Source organism: Eubalaena glacialis, chromosome 2 (assembly GCF_028564815.1).
Source record: "Eubalaena glacialis isolate mEubGla1 chromosome 2, mEubGla1.1.hap2.+ XY, whole genome shotgun sequence".
Taxonomy (NCBI): domain Eukaryota; kingdom Metazoa; phylum Chordata; class Mammalia; order Artiodactyla; family Balaenidae; genus Eubalaena; species Eubalaena glacialis.
In genome coordinates this window covers 43,036,494-43,056,535 of record NC_083717.1, presented here as the reverse complement: position 1 = coordinate 43,056,535, position 20,042 = coordinate 43,036,494, and the positions used below count along the sequence as shown (strand labels likewise).

The window sequence follows — 20,042 nt, the reverse complement described above, 5'->3', positions numbered from 1 at the left end:
TGCTGCTCTAAATATGACCCAAGAACTGACACCATCACACCACCCGGGAGCTTGTTAAAAATGCAGATTCTCAGATCCCACCCCAGATGGGATGCGGCTCAGCAGTGTGGGTTTTAACACCCCCTCCCAGGTGATTCTGACCCACGCTAAGGTTTAAGAAGCGTGGTCCACCTCTCTTTTCTCCCTTTCTCCATTAGCACCAAGATCCTCAATTTGGAGGAAGGCTGGCAATGCTCCCAGGTAATCCCAGCCTCCGCTGCAACAAAGGGAGGTCGATGATATACATGTGGAAGCAACCAGAAGGGGCATCCAAGAGAGCAGTTTCAAGGGAGGCTGGCTAAGCTGGGAGGTGCAGCCCCTTTGCTTCTTGCCCTTCCTTCTGCTTCCTGATGAACTGTGGATGTGAGGACTGGTGCTCCAACAGCCATCTCAGCCCATGAGGCAGCCTCGACCATGGAAACGGCACTAAAAACTGAGGAGCCAAAAGGCAGGATTCTGTTCCCAATAATCAGATGACAAAGCAGCCACACTGGCCATGGCTTTCTTTCCTCCACATTCCCTTCATATGAGAGAGAAATAAACCTTAACTTACTATAAACATATTCTAAACCTGCTTGTTTGAATTTTCAGTTATACGTCACCCAACCTAATCCTAACTAAATCCCAAATATTGAGAGTGTTATTCAGCTGCCCCCTAGAAAAGCCAAACGTGGAGGTAGAAATGCCTTTCCCAGGACTAACTGGGAGCCTCGTCCCACTAACAAATGTCCTGGTTGAATTCCTTGCCCCCATCCCTCTTCCATCTAAAACGTTGTTGCAAGTCGATTAAGTAAAAACTGATTAAGTTATATAGAAAATGAGCAAGTGTGCCTTTTCCCTTACCTGGTTTATAAAGAGAAGAGATTGGCACATTCCTTGAGGAAAAGAGAAGGTGGACAGGGCAACACTTGACTGGTAAAGAAGAATCCTCTTACAAACAAAAGGTGCATTGTACCGATTGTAAGATCATTGCACTTTGGATTTGTTTTTTTGGAGGGGGGTTTGTTTTTGCCAATTTAATATCCATCTTGCCCACTCGCTGTAAGCAGAACAAAGCAGGAGGCAGGAACTTTTTTCATCTCTGTATCCCCAGAACTGAGTGTGGAGACTGGAACACAATAGGGGCTCAGTAAAGATTTGTTGAATAAACAAATGAATGGCTGACTGAATGGATGCATACATACTAATCCTTTCGTGTTTATACTGGACCTTCAACTTACTCTATGTAAAACAATCATGTGAGCTTTCAATGAATGGTCACAGGTAAGTGTTGGTCACATTTTCCCTTTCCTCAAAGACTATGGGAGACCTTGTAGTAACATATCAGTGACTGAGAGATTAGTCCAGAACTAGACAGACAGCATCATCGTAGGACTTGTAACCCACTCCAAGAACTACATGTCATCTTGGTCACATCATTTAACCTCTCAAGGTCCCCCTATGCAAAATAAGGAAGTTGAAGGAAATGATTGTCAGCATTCCTCCCAGCTGATCCAATCAATCTAAGAATCCAGAAGAGACTGTAGCATCTGGAAATAATCTCTAGTCTCAGTTCTTTAAGGTTTGCTTACAATTATTTTTATTATTATCTTTAATGAACTAATACAAGGTGCCAGGGAACCCTGGGAATGGGGTTATTTATTACATGACCTCTGGGTTGTGTGCTATAAACGTCACAAATGGGCACACCCCTTTCACTATTATTTCCAGTAAAACAAAAGATCAAAAAATCAGCATCAAGGGATGACACAATACAGCTGAGACCATTAAAAGTAACTACTCCCAAACTGGGCATCATAAAATACATCATGAACTGCAAACAGATTTACTCAATGAGGGAGAGCCTCATCCCTTTAATTCTCCACGGATGCCATAGGGAGTTTCTCAGGGTAGAACATGAAATGAAAAAGAAGCGCCTGGCCAGGAATGCTGTACATTATCCCCCAATGACCTGCCACAGAGACTATTTTTTTTTTTTTTTTGAGACTATTTTTAAAGAAGCATTTATCTCAGCAAGAGTGACAGCATTTAAGAAGTAACCAGGTCCCAGTGCCAGACAATCCTTCGTGGGAAAAGACTGCGAGCATGGCTGTACCTTTACAAAGGCCTGAATGATTGATGGGATGGGAATTGCCCTTGGTTGGTTAGGTTGTTGGTATAAAGGAGCCATAAAGATAATGCAGAAGTTAGAATTTAGGAATCAAATGGAGTTTACCCCAAATCGTTGCAGCCATTCCAATGCTCAAAAATTAAACAGGTTTTAGATTTACAAGATCCATCATAACTAGAAATGCAGACCCTCACTGCCTTGTAAATTTCTTAAGCAGTAATGGCTCACAGAATTGTATTATCCCATTGAAGAATAATGTTATAAGGGATGTGGTAATCCCGGTTTACACAATTCTGTTTTATGAACCTAGTCAGTGTATTTCATAGCACAAGCAAGTATATTACAGCTATATTACATTGGCTCTCTCATTACTGATGTAGCACTGATGTTAGGTAACTCCTGTAAAACACTGAGAGAAACACTAACACACAATGGTATATTTATATATTTGGGGGAATCAGGATGTCAAATCAGAGTTGATGTGTCTTCCTTCCCTGCACAGAAAATAAATGGCCAGTAAAGAGGTGGGGAACATGAGAAGCAGAGAAAACCTTTTAACCATTAAAATTGATCTCAAATCCAGGGTAGAAATGTGTTATAGAATATACTGTTTCCTCCTGTCTACCTTCTTCTACTCCAGAGAATAACCAAAAGATGTCCTGAAGTTATCACGGGACTTGGTGTTTCTCCAAAACAGAAAATACACTCAATGCAGCCATCATTTTCTTTAAATTTTTGAGGTTTCTGGTAGAGAAAGTGTGGCACTTTACAGAATTGAGAGCATCGCAAATCACTTCAAAGAACTAGTTCTTGGTGACTGGTGTTCACCTGGCCTCAGCAAGTTCACCTCTGGTGGCAGGGGTTTACACTTCACTGTTCCTTCCATGCAGGACAGTTCTGATGGGTGAAACATTGTTCTTTTTCTATGGAGTCAAGACTTCAGTCTATTACTGACCTTTGCCAAACAGTTTACCCTGCGTTCCTCACCCCACCCCCACCCCTACCCCCATTCATGTTTCAAACTGGATCTCAGGAAAGTGTTCTCTTGGAACACTGAAGGTAAACATATGTGACATCCACTACACTCCCTAACTCCCATGCCAATGATTGCTTCAAAAACCCTGAACCGAGACATATCAGGTAGATTTTTCATTGGACCTGACCATTATAACAAATACGGATTGTGTTTTACTGCTAAATTTACACTTTGAAGATCTGTGGCTACACTTCCCCATCCCTCCCTCAATCCCCCATGTGGTCCACCGTGTTTTATTCTTGCCTACAAAGAGGGTGCCAGAGGTCACGGAAGACTTCCCGTGTTTCTTCTGGGTGAGAAGCAACGTCAAATGCCAGGATGGAAGATGGTGGGCTTGCATTTCACCAGTGATCTGTGTAAGAGAGGAAAGTAACTCCTCCTCCCACATGAAGAAAAGCGCCTGGATGAAAGGAACTGTACAACGTGAGTTTGCTAAGTGCATCCTCTCAACAGCAAGTTAAACGGCTGTAAGAAGTTGTGCTTGCACTTCATTCCATCAGCCCCAATTTCCTGGAAACTCAAACACCAAGGCCTCTCAAAATATGGCTAAATGCTGGCAAATATTTGCAGATATCATTTCTTCAAATGAAACCCAAAGACAGTTATGTACAAAGTTAGTTTACAGAATACCTATCCCATTAGGTTTCTTTGACGAGATCAAAATAGGAATAAATATTATTCTTAAATTCACCACCTAATCATCATGGAAAACTTAGGACCCTTGGAGGGGGTAAAGTAGATTTCTACAGATACTGCTCAAATATTTGGTTTTCTATATCAGAGTATCTTCAATGCTATTGTGCCAATTTTCAAACGGAAACTATGATAAGTAATACTTTAAATGCAAAAATATATGTATCCTGTACTTCAGTATTCATATAATGACTCAACTTCCCCACCAAGTCAATTTGTCAGGTCCCTGGGCTCTGAGGAACTTTATGGAGGACATTGAGTGTTTCTCAAATTCATTTTGAAATGAATGAAAAAAGTCCTTGCACCTCACTTGCGGAAATACCCCTTACTTAGTTTGGAGGGCATGATCCCTCCTCCCTCGCCTTGGGCTGGGGACACCATTAGCCAAGCACACAGTTCTGGGACTCTAAGGGAGGACAGCTCAGGAGACCCTCAAATAAGTCACCTGAGTTACAAACATATAGACAGCTGAAATGGGTGCTAGACTAGGGGTCACAAATTCAACTTCTCCTCCTGTGCTATCCAGGTATCCTCTGGACAGTGACGGACAGGAAGTGTAGGTGCAGTTAAGGTTCCTGGACGAGGTTCTTCCAACATTTCCTTTCCCTGTAGGTTGTTCACATCAGGACCTGTTCTCGAGTCTCGGGAAGTCGAAGAGCAATCAGGCCACCCCCAACGAGAGAAGTAGCAGCCAGAAGGATGGGGACCACTTTGGTGATCCCAACAAAAGAAGCAAAGATGGTGTTTCCCAAGATGGCGCCAAATTTGCATAATCCATTGAGGATGCCAAAGGCTGTTGCCCTGTAAAAGAAGAAGAAAGTAAATCATTCTGGGAGATGCAAACTAGACCTCCTTAGACATGTGGGACTGGGTTCTTTCTTTCCCTTGTTAAAGAAGTATGGTGAAGGTGTGGGAGGGAATTTTTTTTCCTAAATATAAAAGTAACACATTCTTATTTTAGAAATTTGGAAATATAGAATAACATAAAGATGCAAGAATATATAACTTCACCACTGAAAGTAATCACCATTATTAACATTTTGGAGTATCTCCTTCCCCAACTTGAAAGAATGAAGAAGGATGAAGCAGAAAGTGTAAGTGTTCCCCATTAATAACACTTCGACCCTCTTGTGGCAGAGACTGTTAGTTCTCCCTAAATAGCATTTCTCCAAATGTAAGACTACATTTCCCAGATTCCCTTGTTTCTGAGTCTGGCCATGTGACTAAGTTTAGGCCAATGGGATGTAAGTACTCCCAGCAGCTCCTGAGAAACTCCCTTAAGAGATGTCAGGAGTGGTCCTTTTGCTCTCTTCTTTTATCCTTTTTCCTCCCATCCTTCTTCTTGGAATATAAATGGTCTCATCTTGGACCATGGCTGAGGTTATGAAAGAGGAGGAAGAAGATAAAAAGAGACTTTAGTGCCTATCTTCCTAAGTGTGCAGTTATTTGGGGTCTGTGTCACCCATGGCAGAACCTAATCTTCATTGTTATTAATCACACTTCCCAGTGATAACTACTGTTAACCATCAATCCTTTTCTGACTCCATCTATACACAGAGACAATATTCCCAGCACTAGTCCTCCTCAGATTAAGCAAAATATCTCTATTTCATACCACTAGTTTACGAAGAATATGGCTATATTTTTGTACTTTAAATTCTTTTTACATTTTTTCTGTAACTATACTACACTATACCTTTATCCATTTTCACCAGCCCCAATCCCAATCTTTTTGTTTTCTGAATTTTCTTAGATATTTTCACATGTGTATTTTCCCAAATAAACTTTAGAGTAATTTTTTCAAGTTCCCAGAGTGTGGAAAAACCTCATGGAGTTTTGAATGGACTCTTTAAAAACTAAAGAATACTTGACATTTTTGTAAGATTAAACCTTCTTAGAATTCAGTAAGATATATCTTGACATATAGTTGAGTCTTCTTTTATATCTCTCAGTAAAGCTTTATGATTTTCTTCACATAAGTGTTTCACCTTTCTCATCAAATTGATTCCTATATATTTTATGATTTCTTCTATTATTAAGTGCATTTCAATTTTAATTTTTTGATATATTTTAAAATCTATAAATTATTAAATTAGCTTTATTATTGACCACCTTACCAGATTATTTTATTGTTTCTGGTAGTCTCTTTGTTTAATTCTCTTAGGTTTTCTGGATTTAAAATCACATACCATTGAAATAATGATAATTTTTCCTCTTATTTTTTGTAAAACTTAGAAGTTCTTTGATTCACAGAAGAGGCTCCAAATTCACTATTCTGTGCTTTTCCATAGCTACCTCTATCCTAATACCTCTGACATCAATCTTGGGAATATCATTAAGAGTTGATGCAGAATTGCATTTACCTGCCTTCCACACCACTTCACATTCCTTTCTGGCCAAAGAGCCACTTACCTGCTGTCCTGAAAATTCCCCCTCCAAGAGGAGAAATAACTGCTAAGCAATGGCCTTGACCCTATGCCTTTAAACCAGGCCTCTTCCCATAGGGCATGCACAAAATAAAAGGACACCCTGGGCATCCCTGCCCCATTCTCCACAAATGCCCTAGACCATCATGCCTCATACCCACCTTTATTTCTGCCCCACCCTTTGTTTGTCTAGTTCTGCACCTTTTCACTTCATTTCCCATTGGCAGGCCTGTTCTCACCTCCCTTTGGATTGCACGATACATATGGTTTAGCCCTAGTTCTTCTCCCCTGGACAAGGTTTGCCCTTATCCTTTGCATCTTGCCATCCACCCTACCCTATACAGCCTTAACCTTCCCACTTCCGGCCTATGCCAGCCCCCAGGCAGGAGAAACTCAACAACCTAAAAGACACTTGGTCCATGGAACACCAAGAAGACCAAGATGTGGCCATCATCAAAAAATCTACAAACAATAAATTCTGGAGTGGGTGTGGGGAAAAGGGAACCCTCTTGCACTGTTGGTGGGAATGTAAATTGATGCAGCCACTATGGAGAACAGTATGGAGGTTCCTTTAAAAACTAAAAATAGAACTACCATATGACCCAGCAATCCCACTACTGGGCATATACCCTGAGAAAACCATAATTCAAAAAGAGACATGTACCACAATGTTCACTGCAGCACTATTTACAATAGCCAGGACATGGAAGCAACCTAAGTGTCCATTGACAGATGAATGGATAAAGAAGATGTGGCACATATATACAATGGAATATTACTCAGCCAGAAAAAGAAATGAAATGGAGGTATTTGTAGTGAAGTGGATGGACCTAGAGTCTGTCATACAGAGTGAAGTAAGTCAGAAAGAGAAAAACAAATACCATATGCTAACACATATATATAGAATCTAAAAAAAAAAATGGTTCTGATGCACCTAGGGGCAGGACAGGAATAAAGACACAGACGTAGAGAATGGACTTGAGGACACGGGGAGGGGGAATAGTAAGCTGGGATGAAGTGAGAGAGTGGCATGGACATATGTACACTACCAAATGTAAAATAGCTAGTGGGAAGCAGCCGCACAGCACAGGGAGATCAGCTCGGTGCTTTGCGACCACCTAGAGGGGTAGGATAAGGAGGATGGGAGGGGGACACAAGAGGGAGGGGATATGGGGATATATTTATGTATATAGCTGATTCACTTTGTTATACAGCAGAAACTAACACAACACTGTAAAGCAATTATACTCCAATAAAGATGTTAAAAAAAAAAAAACATTCTAAATGCAATGTGGTATATTGGGTTGGATCCTGAAACAGAAAAAAAATAAGGACATTAGTGGAAGAACTGGTGAAAACCAAATAAAGTCAGAGTCTAATAATGTACCAATGTTAATCTCTTAGTTTTGACAAATGTACCATAGTTATGTAAGTTGTTAATATTAGGGGAAGCTAGGTGAAGTGTATGCAGAAATGTTCTGTACTATCTTTGGAACCTTTCTGTAAACTTAAAATTATTCCAAAATAAAATGTTTACTTAAAAAAATGGAAAAAAAAGAAGAAGAAGAAGAAGAAGAAGAAGACCAAGATGGCCGTGGTGGAGGATCTTGGGGCAGGTAGACTTCTGGCCAAAGAAGTCCAAGAAAGTCCCAGAGGGAAGCCCAGAGAGGAACTGACCTCTGGTTGGTGGGATACAGCTCCACCGTGATCACATCCAGAGCATTCCAGGCAGCAATGCTTGTCCCACAGAACAGGCACTGCCAGCCAATCATCGCCGACTCACTGTTGCCAAAAAATAGGAAGAAGCAGCAGACAGCCGAGATGAGCATGGAGCCACCTGCAGAGGGAGATCAGGGCAGAAAGAAACATGAAGCCCGTGGCAGACAACACCTGAAAAACCAGATTCATCTCTACACAAAGAGGGATGTGGACCCCGTACATGGCACCCCAGCCATGGGATTGGAGACTTCTATGTTGGTCATATCATCAGAATTAGCCTCCCGGGAGGATTTCGAAAACCTCACCCTGTGGTGCTGTCCAGCCCAGAATAACTGAGAACAAGGCAGAGCGTGTGGGTATTAGTAGAGAATTTATTATGCTCCAGACATTGTTCTAAGGTGCCTGAGATACATCAGTATCAAAAGACTCTACTCTCATGGAGCTCACGTTCCACTGAGAACACAGCTGCAAATGGGCAACAGAAGAACACCTGATCAAGGGCCATGCTGCTTATTTTCATGTATGCCCATCTCCACCCCAGATATCTGAGCTGCCCTTCTCAGCTCTGCTCTGTGCCCCAGGAAGCTAACCCCCATGGACTGCATACCTAGGGGTTCCTTGTCAGTTGTGAGGAGAAAGGGCTTGGAATACTTCTTCCTAATTCCCATCCTGCTTTATAAGCCCTTTATTGGCAAATGCTGCTTCCCCCCCAGGACGACAGTTCCTCCCGGACACCTCCTGCTCCTTGGTTCCAGCTCTCCCTGGGCTCGGTTACTGCTGTTTTCTCCCTTTGTCCCTGCAGCCCTGGAGGTAGAGCCTGCTGCCCACTTTTGCTAGTATCTGGGTGTCTCATCTGCCTCATTTGTTCCCATAATCCTGCCCACACCTCTAAAACCTGCCCCATCATACAGTCTCTTCCCTAGAACTCTCTGGGGTAAATTCCTTTTCTCACCAGGACCCTGGGTGATACAGCTAATGATAAGAGATCCCACTGAAAGAACGCTATGTCATATCCTACTGAAATCCAATACGTCCAGCCCAGAAGAGCTTGGGAAGCCTGGAGTGAGTGCAGGGCACAGATCAAGAGTATGTCTGGAAATGCGGTGGGACTAGTTAGCAGAAAGGAAGGAAGAAAGCAGGTCCCAAACAACCAGCTAGGAAACAGGGCAAGAGTCCCACCCAGGCATCAGAACCCTGGAGGAGGGAGGTCTTCAGGTTGCCAAGAAACTAGAAGGCTGGTCTGGCCTCACCCACAAGTGCCTCCGTGGGGGGCCTCCACCTGGAATCTCACCCTCAGACCTGGAGCTGCCGAGACTGGTGCCAAACCCTGCTGAGGAGCTGGGGAATGGTAGCTGTCTGCTTTATTTCTATTGATTCTGAGAAGGGCTAAGGCTGTGACTGGGTAGCCTGGTAGCCTCTTTCCAACAGCAAGAAGAGAACTAGAGTGGGAGGAGACTGGCATCTACTGGACCACAGGTGCCCCAAGAACTGTATCATCGACATGCATGCATCCCTCAAAGTGGCCAGCCATGGGGCTTGGCGTACAATGTTTGTTGAATACAAAATATTATCATCAAATAAATTCAGTGATAGGGAACTGACCCCTCAACTATGTTAGGTCTTCCCACTCTAGGTCCCTCTGGTGCCCAGTTCTTCCACTCTCATCATTAGTTCTTATTCCCCTTGTGATGGAGAAGCCTGAGGTCAAATCCCAGCTCCCCCTGTGTGACCCTGAGTGAGTCACTTAACCTCCCTGGGCTGTCTCACTTTCCCCATCACAGGGTTATGGTGAGGGTTAAATATGCTAATATTTACAAAACGCTTGGTAAAACACCTGACCTATAATAAGCACTTCCTAAGTGTTAGTTAAATGAAATTTCTAGTTTACATCTGTCTCTCCCAATAGATCATTTTTTCCTTCAGCACAAGGATGCTGTCTGTCTCAATTATTGTTGTATTCCCATTGCCAACCATACAGCCCGGCAGAGAATTGTGCTGCATAAATTAATGTTTATTGAATGAATAAATGAAGAGTGACCGGCTCATCAGGAAAACTTTCTTCTCTGCTGTTAACAAGGCACAACTTCTGCCCAGGAAAGGGCACAGCAGCAAAGAAAGCAGGATAAATGATTCTCCAGCAGACGCAATAGGGGATTTGTCTAAGGGTCATGGGAGAGGCAGTTTCAAAACAGGTCACCCACATCCCATCGTGACATTTATTGAGCACCTAGTATTTACTGGGCCCTGAGAATATCGCAGTTGATGCACTGTGTGCCAGACCTTTTACTAAAGATACAAAGGGGGCACTGTCCGAGCTTTTAACAATCTGGCTCAGAAACAAAATACAGGCATTAATAAAAAAACAAGATATAAAGAATAATAAATATTAGTTCCAGATATCCAGTGTTGGGGGGATGCTCTATTTAGCATTAGAGAAATCAATTTTTATCTGGGATACATTCACGATGACAAGAAGGGCTTCAATGGCAAAGAAGACGATGTCCACTCTCCCCCTGCCCTGCCTGCTCCCTGCGCCCAGCCCTCCCTCTGTCCCTGGCCGAGGGGGGCCGTCCATTCTTCTTCACAGATGCACCCACCCCACCCTTCATCGACCCTCATCTCCCAAGAACTTCCTCAGCTACTGCAGGACCTGACCACAGAACTCACTGTTCAACCCTGGGACTTAAAAGACCAGAGACAGAAATTTACTTTCTGGTATGAAGATTGCTCTTTTTTCCTCCAAAATTGTTGTGTTTTTTTTCCCATAAAAATAGGCTTGTCAGAGCTGCTCTAAGTGATTTAGTTCAAGTGCCAAGTAAAAATGTTTGGGTTCGGTCACCTGCTTTTCTTCTCTACGTTGATTAGACAGGTTGGAGAGACTGCTCCAAACACACTATTTGTCTATCTCATTACATATTAATATTTCCAAAGTAAAAAAAAAAAAAGGGGCCAGTGACAGAATGCCAGAGCGTCACACATCTACTCTCACACTCTTTGTCTCACTGGAGCTAACAGAGGTATTATTTTAACCATCGTGCTTCCAACTTATCTAGGAAAGAGGTCATCTTCGCTGACTCAGGTCAGTCCCACAGCATTACTAAGTGGCAACTCAGTGGCAGGCACTGTGCTGGGCACGAGTGTCACAGAAGTTAACAAGCCACCGTCTTCCGTCATCAGGTTTCAGGTCTAACCAGGGCATTGCCGCTAACAGGGGACACAGCTCAATTTGCCATGCCTGAGAGGTGACGGTCCTCAACACAAGATTAAAAAGCAGAAATCACAGGCATGTCTTGGGCTCACCATTCTAAATATTCATGCTACTACTTATTGACAAAATGATTATGTGATTTATCTTGTTTCCTTTGAGCTTTGCTGCTAGGATCTTGGAATTAATTTTTACTGATCAGCTATATCCCTGGGGCAGAACTCATGGCATGTTTATTAGCATACTGTCTGCTCCCCCTTTCTTGGCCTTGACTCATATTCTAATGGGTGTGCATTTTCCCTGGCCCTGGGTGTATATATTTTGTTTCTTGTTCACTATGCCTGGCATGCGTTTCAGTAACAAACCGCTGAATGAAGCAAGGCAGACATGAGAACCTGCAATGCACCAAGCACTACGAGATGCTTTGGGTACATTATGCTCAATCTTCACAAACCCCTCCCAGCTCATTATAGGTCTCCTTAGCTACAAGATAAGTCCCAGAGACGTAAAGGAACGTGTCCAAAGTCAAACAGCCTTTAGGTGATAGGATTCCAACATGAGCCTATCCAACTCCAAAGCCCAAAATGTTATCACTATCAAATAATGTAAGTAATAGGATTTATTTTAAATCATCAAATGAAACCAATGCTCATTTAATAGCATTTTACAGAGTGGGTACAGTGGATGTATTTAATATCCTATTGGGGCTTCCCTGGTGGCGCCGTGGTTAAGAATCCGCCTGCCAATGCAGGGGACACGGGTTCGATCCCTGGTCCGGGAAGATCCCACATGCTGCAGAGCCACTAAGCCCGTGCACCACAACTACTGAGCCTGCGCTCTAGAGTCAATGAGCCACAGCTCCTGAGCCCACACGCCGCAACTACTGAAACCCGCACGCCAAGAGCCCGTGCTCTGCAACAAGAGAAGCCACTGCAGTGAGAAGCCCGTGCACCGCAACGGAGAGTAGCCCCCACTCAACACAACTAGAGAAAGCCCACACGCAGCAACGAAGATCCAACTCAGCCAAAAATAAATAAATAAATAAAATAAATTTATAATATCCTATTGAAGTGCTAATAAAATAAGTAACTGTCACAGAATTGCTGAGCCAGGAAATGAAGATGTGTCCCTGGCATGGACCAGACCTCCACGGGGCCCTGGGGTTTTGCAGATGTGCCTCCTTGGTTCTACACCAGCAGATTCCAGCTTAGCTGTGTGGTTTCCTGTGTGAGATTTCTTTAAGAAAAATTCCACTGCTTTCATACGCTTTAAGCCACTGCCTTAGCCCACTAGAGCACGAATGCGGCGTCCCTAACAACTCACCGATCATCTTGAGCCTTCCGACTCTATCCATGAGAAGGGCAGATATGATGTTCCCAGGCAAGACAGACAGACTGCCAAGGAAGCTGACGAGGTAAATCAAGAAGTCGTTGTCTTGCTCTAAGTCCATGTGGCAGCCCTCTTTCTGCTCCAGAAAGGTGACGTTGATAAAATGACAGTTGATGAACTTATGCTGGTAGAGGTCTGCGGAGAGAAGGAAACGTTTGGTTCACATGAAATGGAGGGAGGCTGGGGAGATTTGGGGCAGAAGCAGGGATAAAGTTATGCCCCTTCCTTGGGCAGGCGGCACCGCCCCCTGGCAATCAGACAGTCTCAAAATCCAGGTGACGCGTGGCCAGGTATGGAGGAAGTGGGAAACCTTTAAAAATGTAACAACCCATTCAAGTTCCTATAAGCAAGGGGAAATGAATATTCACTGAGGGACATGTTTAAGTACAGCATCTTTCAAGCCAGATAATAGTCTTGTTTGTATCAACAAGATGACATTGAGGGCCACCGTACTTGGGCTACTCCTCTGAGGCTACCCAGCTTATATGAGGGAAATGACCAGAGAATCGGGTCCAGATTGAGCCAATCACTCCAAAGCCCATGCAGAAACCTGAACATGCTTCAGAATAAAAACCATTTGCTCCTTGGTTGTGGAGGAGGGAAAGAGATGACTAAGTAGAGTACAGTGGATTTTTAGGGTAGTAAAAACACTCTGTATGATATTATGATGATGGCTCTTATCCATGTGTCCAAGCCCGTGGAATGTACAACAGCAAGAATAAAACTTAGGGCTTCCCTGGTGGCGCAGTGGTTAAGAATCCGCCTGCCAAGGCAGGGGACATGAGTTCGAGCCCTGGTCCGGGAAGATCCTACATGTCACGGAGCAACTAAGCCCGTGCACCACACCTACTGAGCCTGCGCTCTAGAGCCCACGAGCCACAACTACTGAGCCTGCATGCCGCAACTACTGAAGCCCGCGCGCCTAGAGCCTGTGCTCCACAACAAAGAGAAGCCACCGCAATGAGAAGCCTGCACACCTCAATGAAGACTAGCCCCCACTCGCAGCAACTAGAGAAAGCTAGTTTGGGTGATGATGATGTGTAGGTTCATTAATTATAACAAATGTACCGCTCTGGTGGGGGATGATGATAATGGGGGAGGCTATGGCATGGGAGCAGGCGGCATGTGGAAATCCCTGTATCTTTCTTCCAATTTTGTTGTGAACCTAAAACTTCTCTAAAAAAATAAAGTCTTAAAAAAAAATAATAACCATTTGCTTTGGAACCAGTTCCATGTTTTTTGATACCTTCTAACATCAGCTGTTCTAGCAAAAATGTCACTATATAGGCTTCCAGGAAACCTAGGTTTGGGAACTGGCTCTGTGGCTGACCCGCTTTAACCTCCCTGAGCTTCTGCCTATGAAGTTAGAGGAAAACACCTAATGATCTCCACTGCTTCCCAGCTCTGACATTTCATGACTGCAAGTGTTTGCAAAAGACCTCAATAGACATTTCTCCAAAGAAGATATACAGATTGTCATCAAACACATGAAAGGATGCTCAACATCACTAATCATTAGAGAAATGCAAATCAAAACTACAGTGAAGTATCACCTCACACCAGTCAGAATGGCCATCATCAAAAAATCTACAAACAATAAATGCTGGAGAGGGTGTGGAGAAAAGGGAACCCTTTTGCACTGTTGGTGGGAATGTAAATTGATACCGCCACTATGGAGAACAGTATGGAGGTTCCTTAAAAAACTAAAAATAGAATTACCATATGCTCCAGCAATCCCACTACTGGGCATATACCCAGAGAAAACCATAATTCAAAAAGAGTCATGTACCACAATGTTCATTGCAGCTCTGTTTACAATAGCCAGGACATGGAAGCAACCTAAGTGTGCATCGACAGATGAATAGATAAAGAAGATGTGACACATATATACAATGGAATATTACTCAGCCATAAAAAGGAACGAAATTGGGTCATTTGTAGAGATGTGGATGGACCTAGAGTCTGTCATACAGAGTGAAGTAAGCCATAAAGAGAAAAACAAATATCGTATGTTAACGCATATATGTGGAATCTTAAAAAATGGTACAGATGAACTTATTTGTAGGGCAGGAATAGAGATGTAGATGTAGAGGACAGACATGTGGACACAGGGGGAAGGGGAGGGTGGGACAAATTGGGAGATTGGGTTTGACATAAATACACTACCATGTGTTAAATGGATAGATAGTGGGAACCTGCTGTATGGCACAGGGAGCTCAGCTCAGTGCTCTGTGATGACCTAGATGGGGGGAAAGGTGGGGAGGGAGGTCCAAGAGGGAGGGGATATAGGTATGCATATAGCTGATTCACTTCATTGTACAGTAGAAACTAACACAACATTGTAAAGCAATTTTACTCAAATAAAATAAAATAAAAAGTGTGTGCAAGCAAAGAGGCATTAATGAAACTTGAAAGAAGAAAATAAAAGATACGCCAAAAAGTAAATGTATAGAACTCACTAATATTTTTTTAAGTTCAGGCTAAACCTAAATTAGGAAGATAAATCCCATAATTGACTATTTAAAGACCAAGGGATATTTAGAGACCAGATATTGACTCTTTTGAGGCTGACATCATGCAGGAAAAAGATGTTCTTGCATAAACTGTGCCTTGGTGCCAATGCCAGGGAGAAAACATTGATCTGGACATAATGCAAGTATCTCAGTGGAAAGCTCACAGACTTCAGAGCTAAACAAATTAAGAGATGAATCAAAGTTCCTCCAACTTGCTAGCTGTGGCCTTGGACAAGTTGCTTAAGACCCCGTTTCCTTAGTTGTAAGATGGGGATGATAGTACATTTCTGACTTGAGGCAATATTGGTGAAGTCCCTGGTAAAACTCAATTCGTTTCCTTATAACCCAACTCCACTTGGTATTAATTTATAATGAGAGCAGTAAAAATAATGAGGAGTGAGAGAGTGGTAGAATTTTGTGATTTTTTTTTAATCATGGAAATCTGAAATGGTGTAATTTTAAAATATTCTTATCATCTCACTTCACGCACAAAGCTTGAAAAGATGCAGTTTTCCCTTTTCATTTATTATTGTGAGAACATATGTCTTGAATTTGGTTTCAAATTATGCCAGGTCTTCAAGAATGCACTCCAGGTATAAAATGCAGCCCTCCCGAAATGCTGTTTTTTTCTTTTTTAAAAAAAAATCTGGGTCATACTTTGTTCCTACCAAAGATCCTTAGCATATAGCACCAGTCTCGTTGAGATCAGAACACTTGTCCAGTACTTTTGTTTCCATTTTACATGTGATCACACTGAGACACAGATAAACTAAATGCCTTGGTAAAGGCTGTGCAACTTCTTTGTTGCACAAAGAAACCCCAACGTGGGGCTGGAACCCATTTCTCCACCTGAAGACTCAGCATGCATATCTGTGAATACTTTACTACTCCTAAAGCTTATGACTGAGCAGTTTGATTCTAGACAACAAGCCCACACTGTTCATGCCCTTACCTGTGTTATAAAAGATGGTCGATTCAATGGTGCAGTTTTTGAAATAGGTATCAGTCGATGTAACGTCTTCAAAATAGCACTCGTCAAATAAAGTGTCCTCAAAAAGTACATGTTTAAAGTACATCTTTGTGAACCTGTGGGAAAAAATTAGCCCCTGAATGATTCATCCAGGAAAAAAAAAAAAGGAGACTTGAGACTCAGATGGAAAACACAGAAAGGCAGAAAAAAGGAGAACTGCAAACCCAAAGGTGCTGGAACGTTATTTTCAACCCAGACTAGTTCCTCATTTCTTCACTGTGTGTTTATAAATGGGGAGGGGCCTCAGGACGGTGGAAGCTGATGTCTAGTACAGGTACACAGCCTGTGGTTCCCATATGCAGGTTCATGGACCTCCTATATCAGAATCACAGAAATAGTGTGAAATGAAAATGTTAATAACATCTCACTTTAGGAGTTTTAAAAACATGAATATCCCTCAGATGGTCTTAGAAGGTTTAAAGGCCGTAGATGTGTGAGGGCCTCAGAATCTTTGTTTTAAAAATTGAACCAAAAAAAGTGAGGAAATGGGCACTTTCATCCACATTGTTGGTAGAACATAATTGGTGCAGCCTCTTTGGAGAGTAGTTTTGCAAAATTTAAAATGTACAATCCCTTTGACCTAGGAATACCACCTCTAAAAATTCATCGTACACATACTTGCTTATGCATTCAAAGAGACACATTCACTGATCTTCATTGCAACATTGCTGATAACAGCAATGGATTACTAGATAGATAGATAGATAGATAACAGATAGATGATAGATAGATAGATAGATGTTAGATAGATAGATAGATGATAGATAGATAGATAGATACCATACAATGGAATACCACATAGCCATTATAATTATTAGGTAGATCTATATGTCTTAATATGGAACCATCTTCAAGATATATTGTTAACTGAAAAAATTAAAAACAGTATGGTGTTTATTGCATGTGACCATTCATGTAAGAAAGGATATGGCACATATGCCTGTAAATGCATAGCATATACCTGGAGAGTGATGCAAGACACTGGCAGATGTGGTTGGCCCTGAGGAGGTACAATGGGGGTTGGGCATGAGACAAACGTAATTTTTTCTTTATATCAAGTGTACATAACACTTTTTTACTTAAAAATAAAACAGTCAATAAGAGGTAAAACCCCTAGATGATTATGAGATGCAGCCACATTTAGGAGCTGCTGCAAGACTCCAACTCCTACATAAACTTAAAAGAAAAGAACAATATTACATTTAAAAACATATACTGACATATATTAACATCATCCTCTATTGGTTATATTTACCAAGCTTGGTTAAACTTTTAAGCAAGAAACCTTTGGCTATGTCTTCATTTGTGAATAATTACAACCCGTTCATTCATCTGTCTATTCATTTATTTAGATATTCAGTCTTCAGCAAATACTTACATAGCTTTAGGTGTTACGAGTACAGAGATGAAAGACATGGTCCCTGCCCTCAAATCTAATGGGAAAAAAATAAGCTAACAGACAACTACAATTCAGTGGGAATCACAGTGACAAAGGTAGCACAGGGTGCTGAGGGTCATTGTTCCTCTTTACAGCCACCAGATCATTCAATCCATGACCACATGCAATGGGCAGTGCCCCTTACCCTTTATGCTCTATTGTGTTCTCCTGAGAACCCTAACCTAGAGCCACCTCTCATTAGCTTCTGCAAAAAGACCTCCCACCCAATAAGAAAGCCTGGGCCAGTGCTTCTCAAAGAGAAGTCCCCAGACCCCTTGCATCAGAATAAAATGGGAGGTTATTGTGAAAGACACAGTTTTCTACATTCCATCCTGGACCTCTTGAACTATGATCACCAGAGAAAGATGCCAGATTACTATACTTTAGAAAATGTGAGAGTCACTGATCTAGGAAGCCAAATTGTTTTCAACAATTTTTGTTAGGGTTAAATTTGCTGCAGACTTTTAAACAGCAGCCTCCAGAAGTTATCACTGGACTCTTCATACTTCCATGGAAAAACTAATCAGTAAGTCTTTGTTACAGGAAGATGGCTCTGATGTCAAAATTAATGTAATTTGTAGGCTGAATGTATTTATTCAGGAAAGCTATTCCTGGAGACTGTCTCAGGTCTTTGCCCTCCTTAATATATCCTTCTCTTTAATACAGTAATAGGCTGGTGATGTGGTCTTCGGTGGTATTTTAATGTTCTACCAAAAGTGGGTGAGAAAGCAGAGCCATAAATCATAATAGGTCTGACACAGACAGACCTTAAAATGTATCTCCGAGTAAGTTATAAAAAGCCTAAGTTATAAAAAGCCAAAATTATAAAAGAAGAGATAAAAGGAGAAAAGGCCAAGGCATATTTTATGAGTCTTTTATATAAATCATCTCCTCCAATCTCTAATTTATATACTAATCTGGTCCAAGATTCTTCATTCAGGAGATTTCAAAGGCTGAAAGAAAAGTTAACAAAAGTATCTTGTGAAACTTTTCCTTTAAGGAAGCAGAAGTTATTGGCGAAAGAAATAAAAGAGTGGACTTAGGACATGGCCATCTTATATCTCCAAATGGTTGAAATATTATTTCATGGAGAAGCAGATTTATAGGATGGGAAATACTGGTGCTAATGTCAACCAAACAGACTCTCTAAGGACATATGTACTTGTGCCTCAGAATATAAGATTGATACCAAAGTTGAACAAGAACAGTATAAGGGAAATATACACCAATCTCATGTAGATGCAAAAATCCTAAATAGAACATTAGTAGTTCTACGGGTTTTAGCAAACGTATGATGAGATGTATACATCGTTATGGTCTCATGCAGACTATTTTCACTGCCTTAAAAATCCTCTATGCTCTGCTTATTTATCCATCCCTCTCCCCTAACCTCTGACAGCCACTGATCTTCATAGTTTTGCCTTTTCCAGAATGTCATATAGTTGAAATTATACAGATGTAGCCTTTTTAGAGGGGCTTCTTTCACTTAGGAATGTGCTTTCACTTAGGTTCCTCAATGTCTTTTTATGACTTGATAGCTTACTTCTTTGGCACTGAATAATACTCCATGGTCAGTATGTACCACAGTTTATTTATCCATTCACCTACTCAAGGACATCTTGGATCATCACCGGATAATATGGTAGTTCTGGCAGAGGGTATATGGGAAATCTCTGTGTCTTCCTCTCAATTTTGCTGTGAGCCTAAACTGTTCTAAAAATAGTCTTAACAACATAATAAGTTGAAACCCAATTTGAAATATTTGCACGAGTTTTTTGTAAAAAATAAAAAATAAAGGACATGTATGTTGCCTCCAAGTTTTGGCAATTATGAATAAAACTGCTATAAACATCTAAACAAACAAAAAAAATTAGTAAATCAAATTTGTCAATGTATTGATTGCCATTTTAAAAAATTCACACTGAATGATTAAAATATATCCAAGGAATCAAGTATGGTTGAATACTGAAAAAAAATATTATTTTAATATATCATATTAATAGGTCCAAGGAGAAAACAATATGATTATCATAATAGATGCAGAAAAACGTTTGACAGATTCAATATACTTTCATGATAAAAACTCTCAGCATACTTAAAACAAAAAAGAATTTCCTTAACTTTATAAAGGAGGTCAATCAAAAACATACAGCAAATATCATACTTAAAAGGAAGACACCCAAAATGCCCCCACTGAAGTCAGGATACCCATTAGCATGGCTTCTGTCCATCAGCAAACCGGACATCATAATCAGCACAATATTGTACATCAGCTACACCTCAATTAAAAATATTTAAAATAAAAGAAGTAAATAGCCTAAAAATAACAAAACTAGTTGAAACATTTATAGTATGAGAATTATACATTCACATCTATAACGTAGTATGACATTTACCTAAAATGTAAAGCACACAAAAGAATGCTGTGCAATGTTTACAGATAC

The 20,042-nt window shown here is 41.3% G+C and overlaps 1 protein-coding gene across 3 annotated transcripts in view; it reads right to left on the bottom strand.

The window, feature by feature from the left end:
• Positions 1-4,079: 4,079 nt before the first annotated feature.
• Positions 4,080-20,042, bottom strand: part of SV2B (synaptic vesicle glycoprotein 2B) — a 77,718-nt gene continuing 61,755 nt past the window's right edge. For all 3 annotated transcript variants that reach the window (XM_061181787.1, XM_061181788.1, XM_061181789.1), the window contains exons 9-12: positions 16,083-16,216; positions 12,552-12,752; positions 7,982-8,141; positions 4,080-4,679 (exon numbers count right to left, since the gene is read on the bottom strand). In XM_061181787.1, coding sequence (XP_061037770.1) covers positions 4,496-4,679; positions 7,982-8,141; positions 12,552-12,752; positions 16,083-16,216 — 679 coding nt within the window. In that variant the 3' untranslated portion in view covers positions 4,080-4,495. The remainder of the gene's footprint in view (positions 4,680-7,981; positions 8,142-12,551; positions 12,753-16,082; positions 16,217-20,042) is intronic.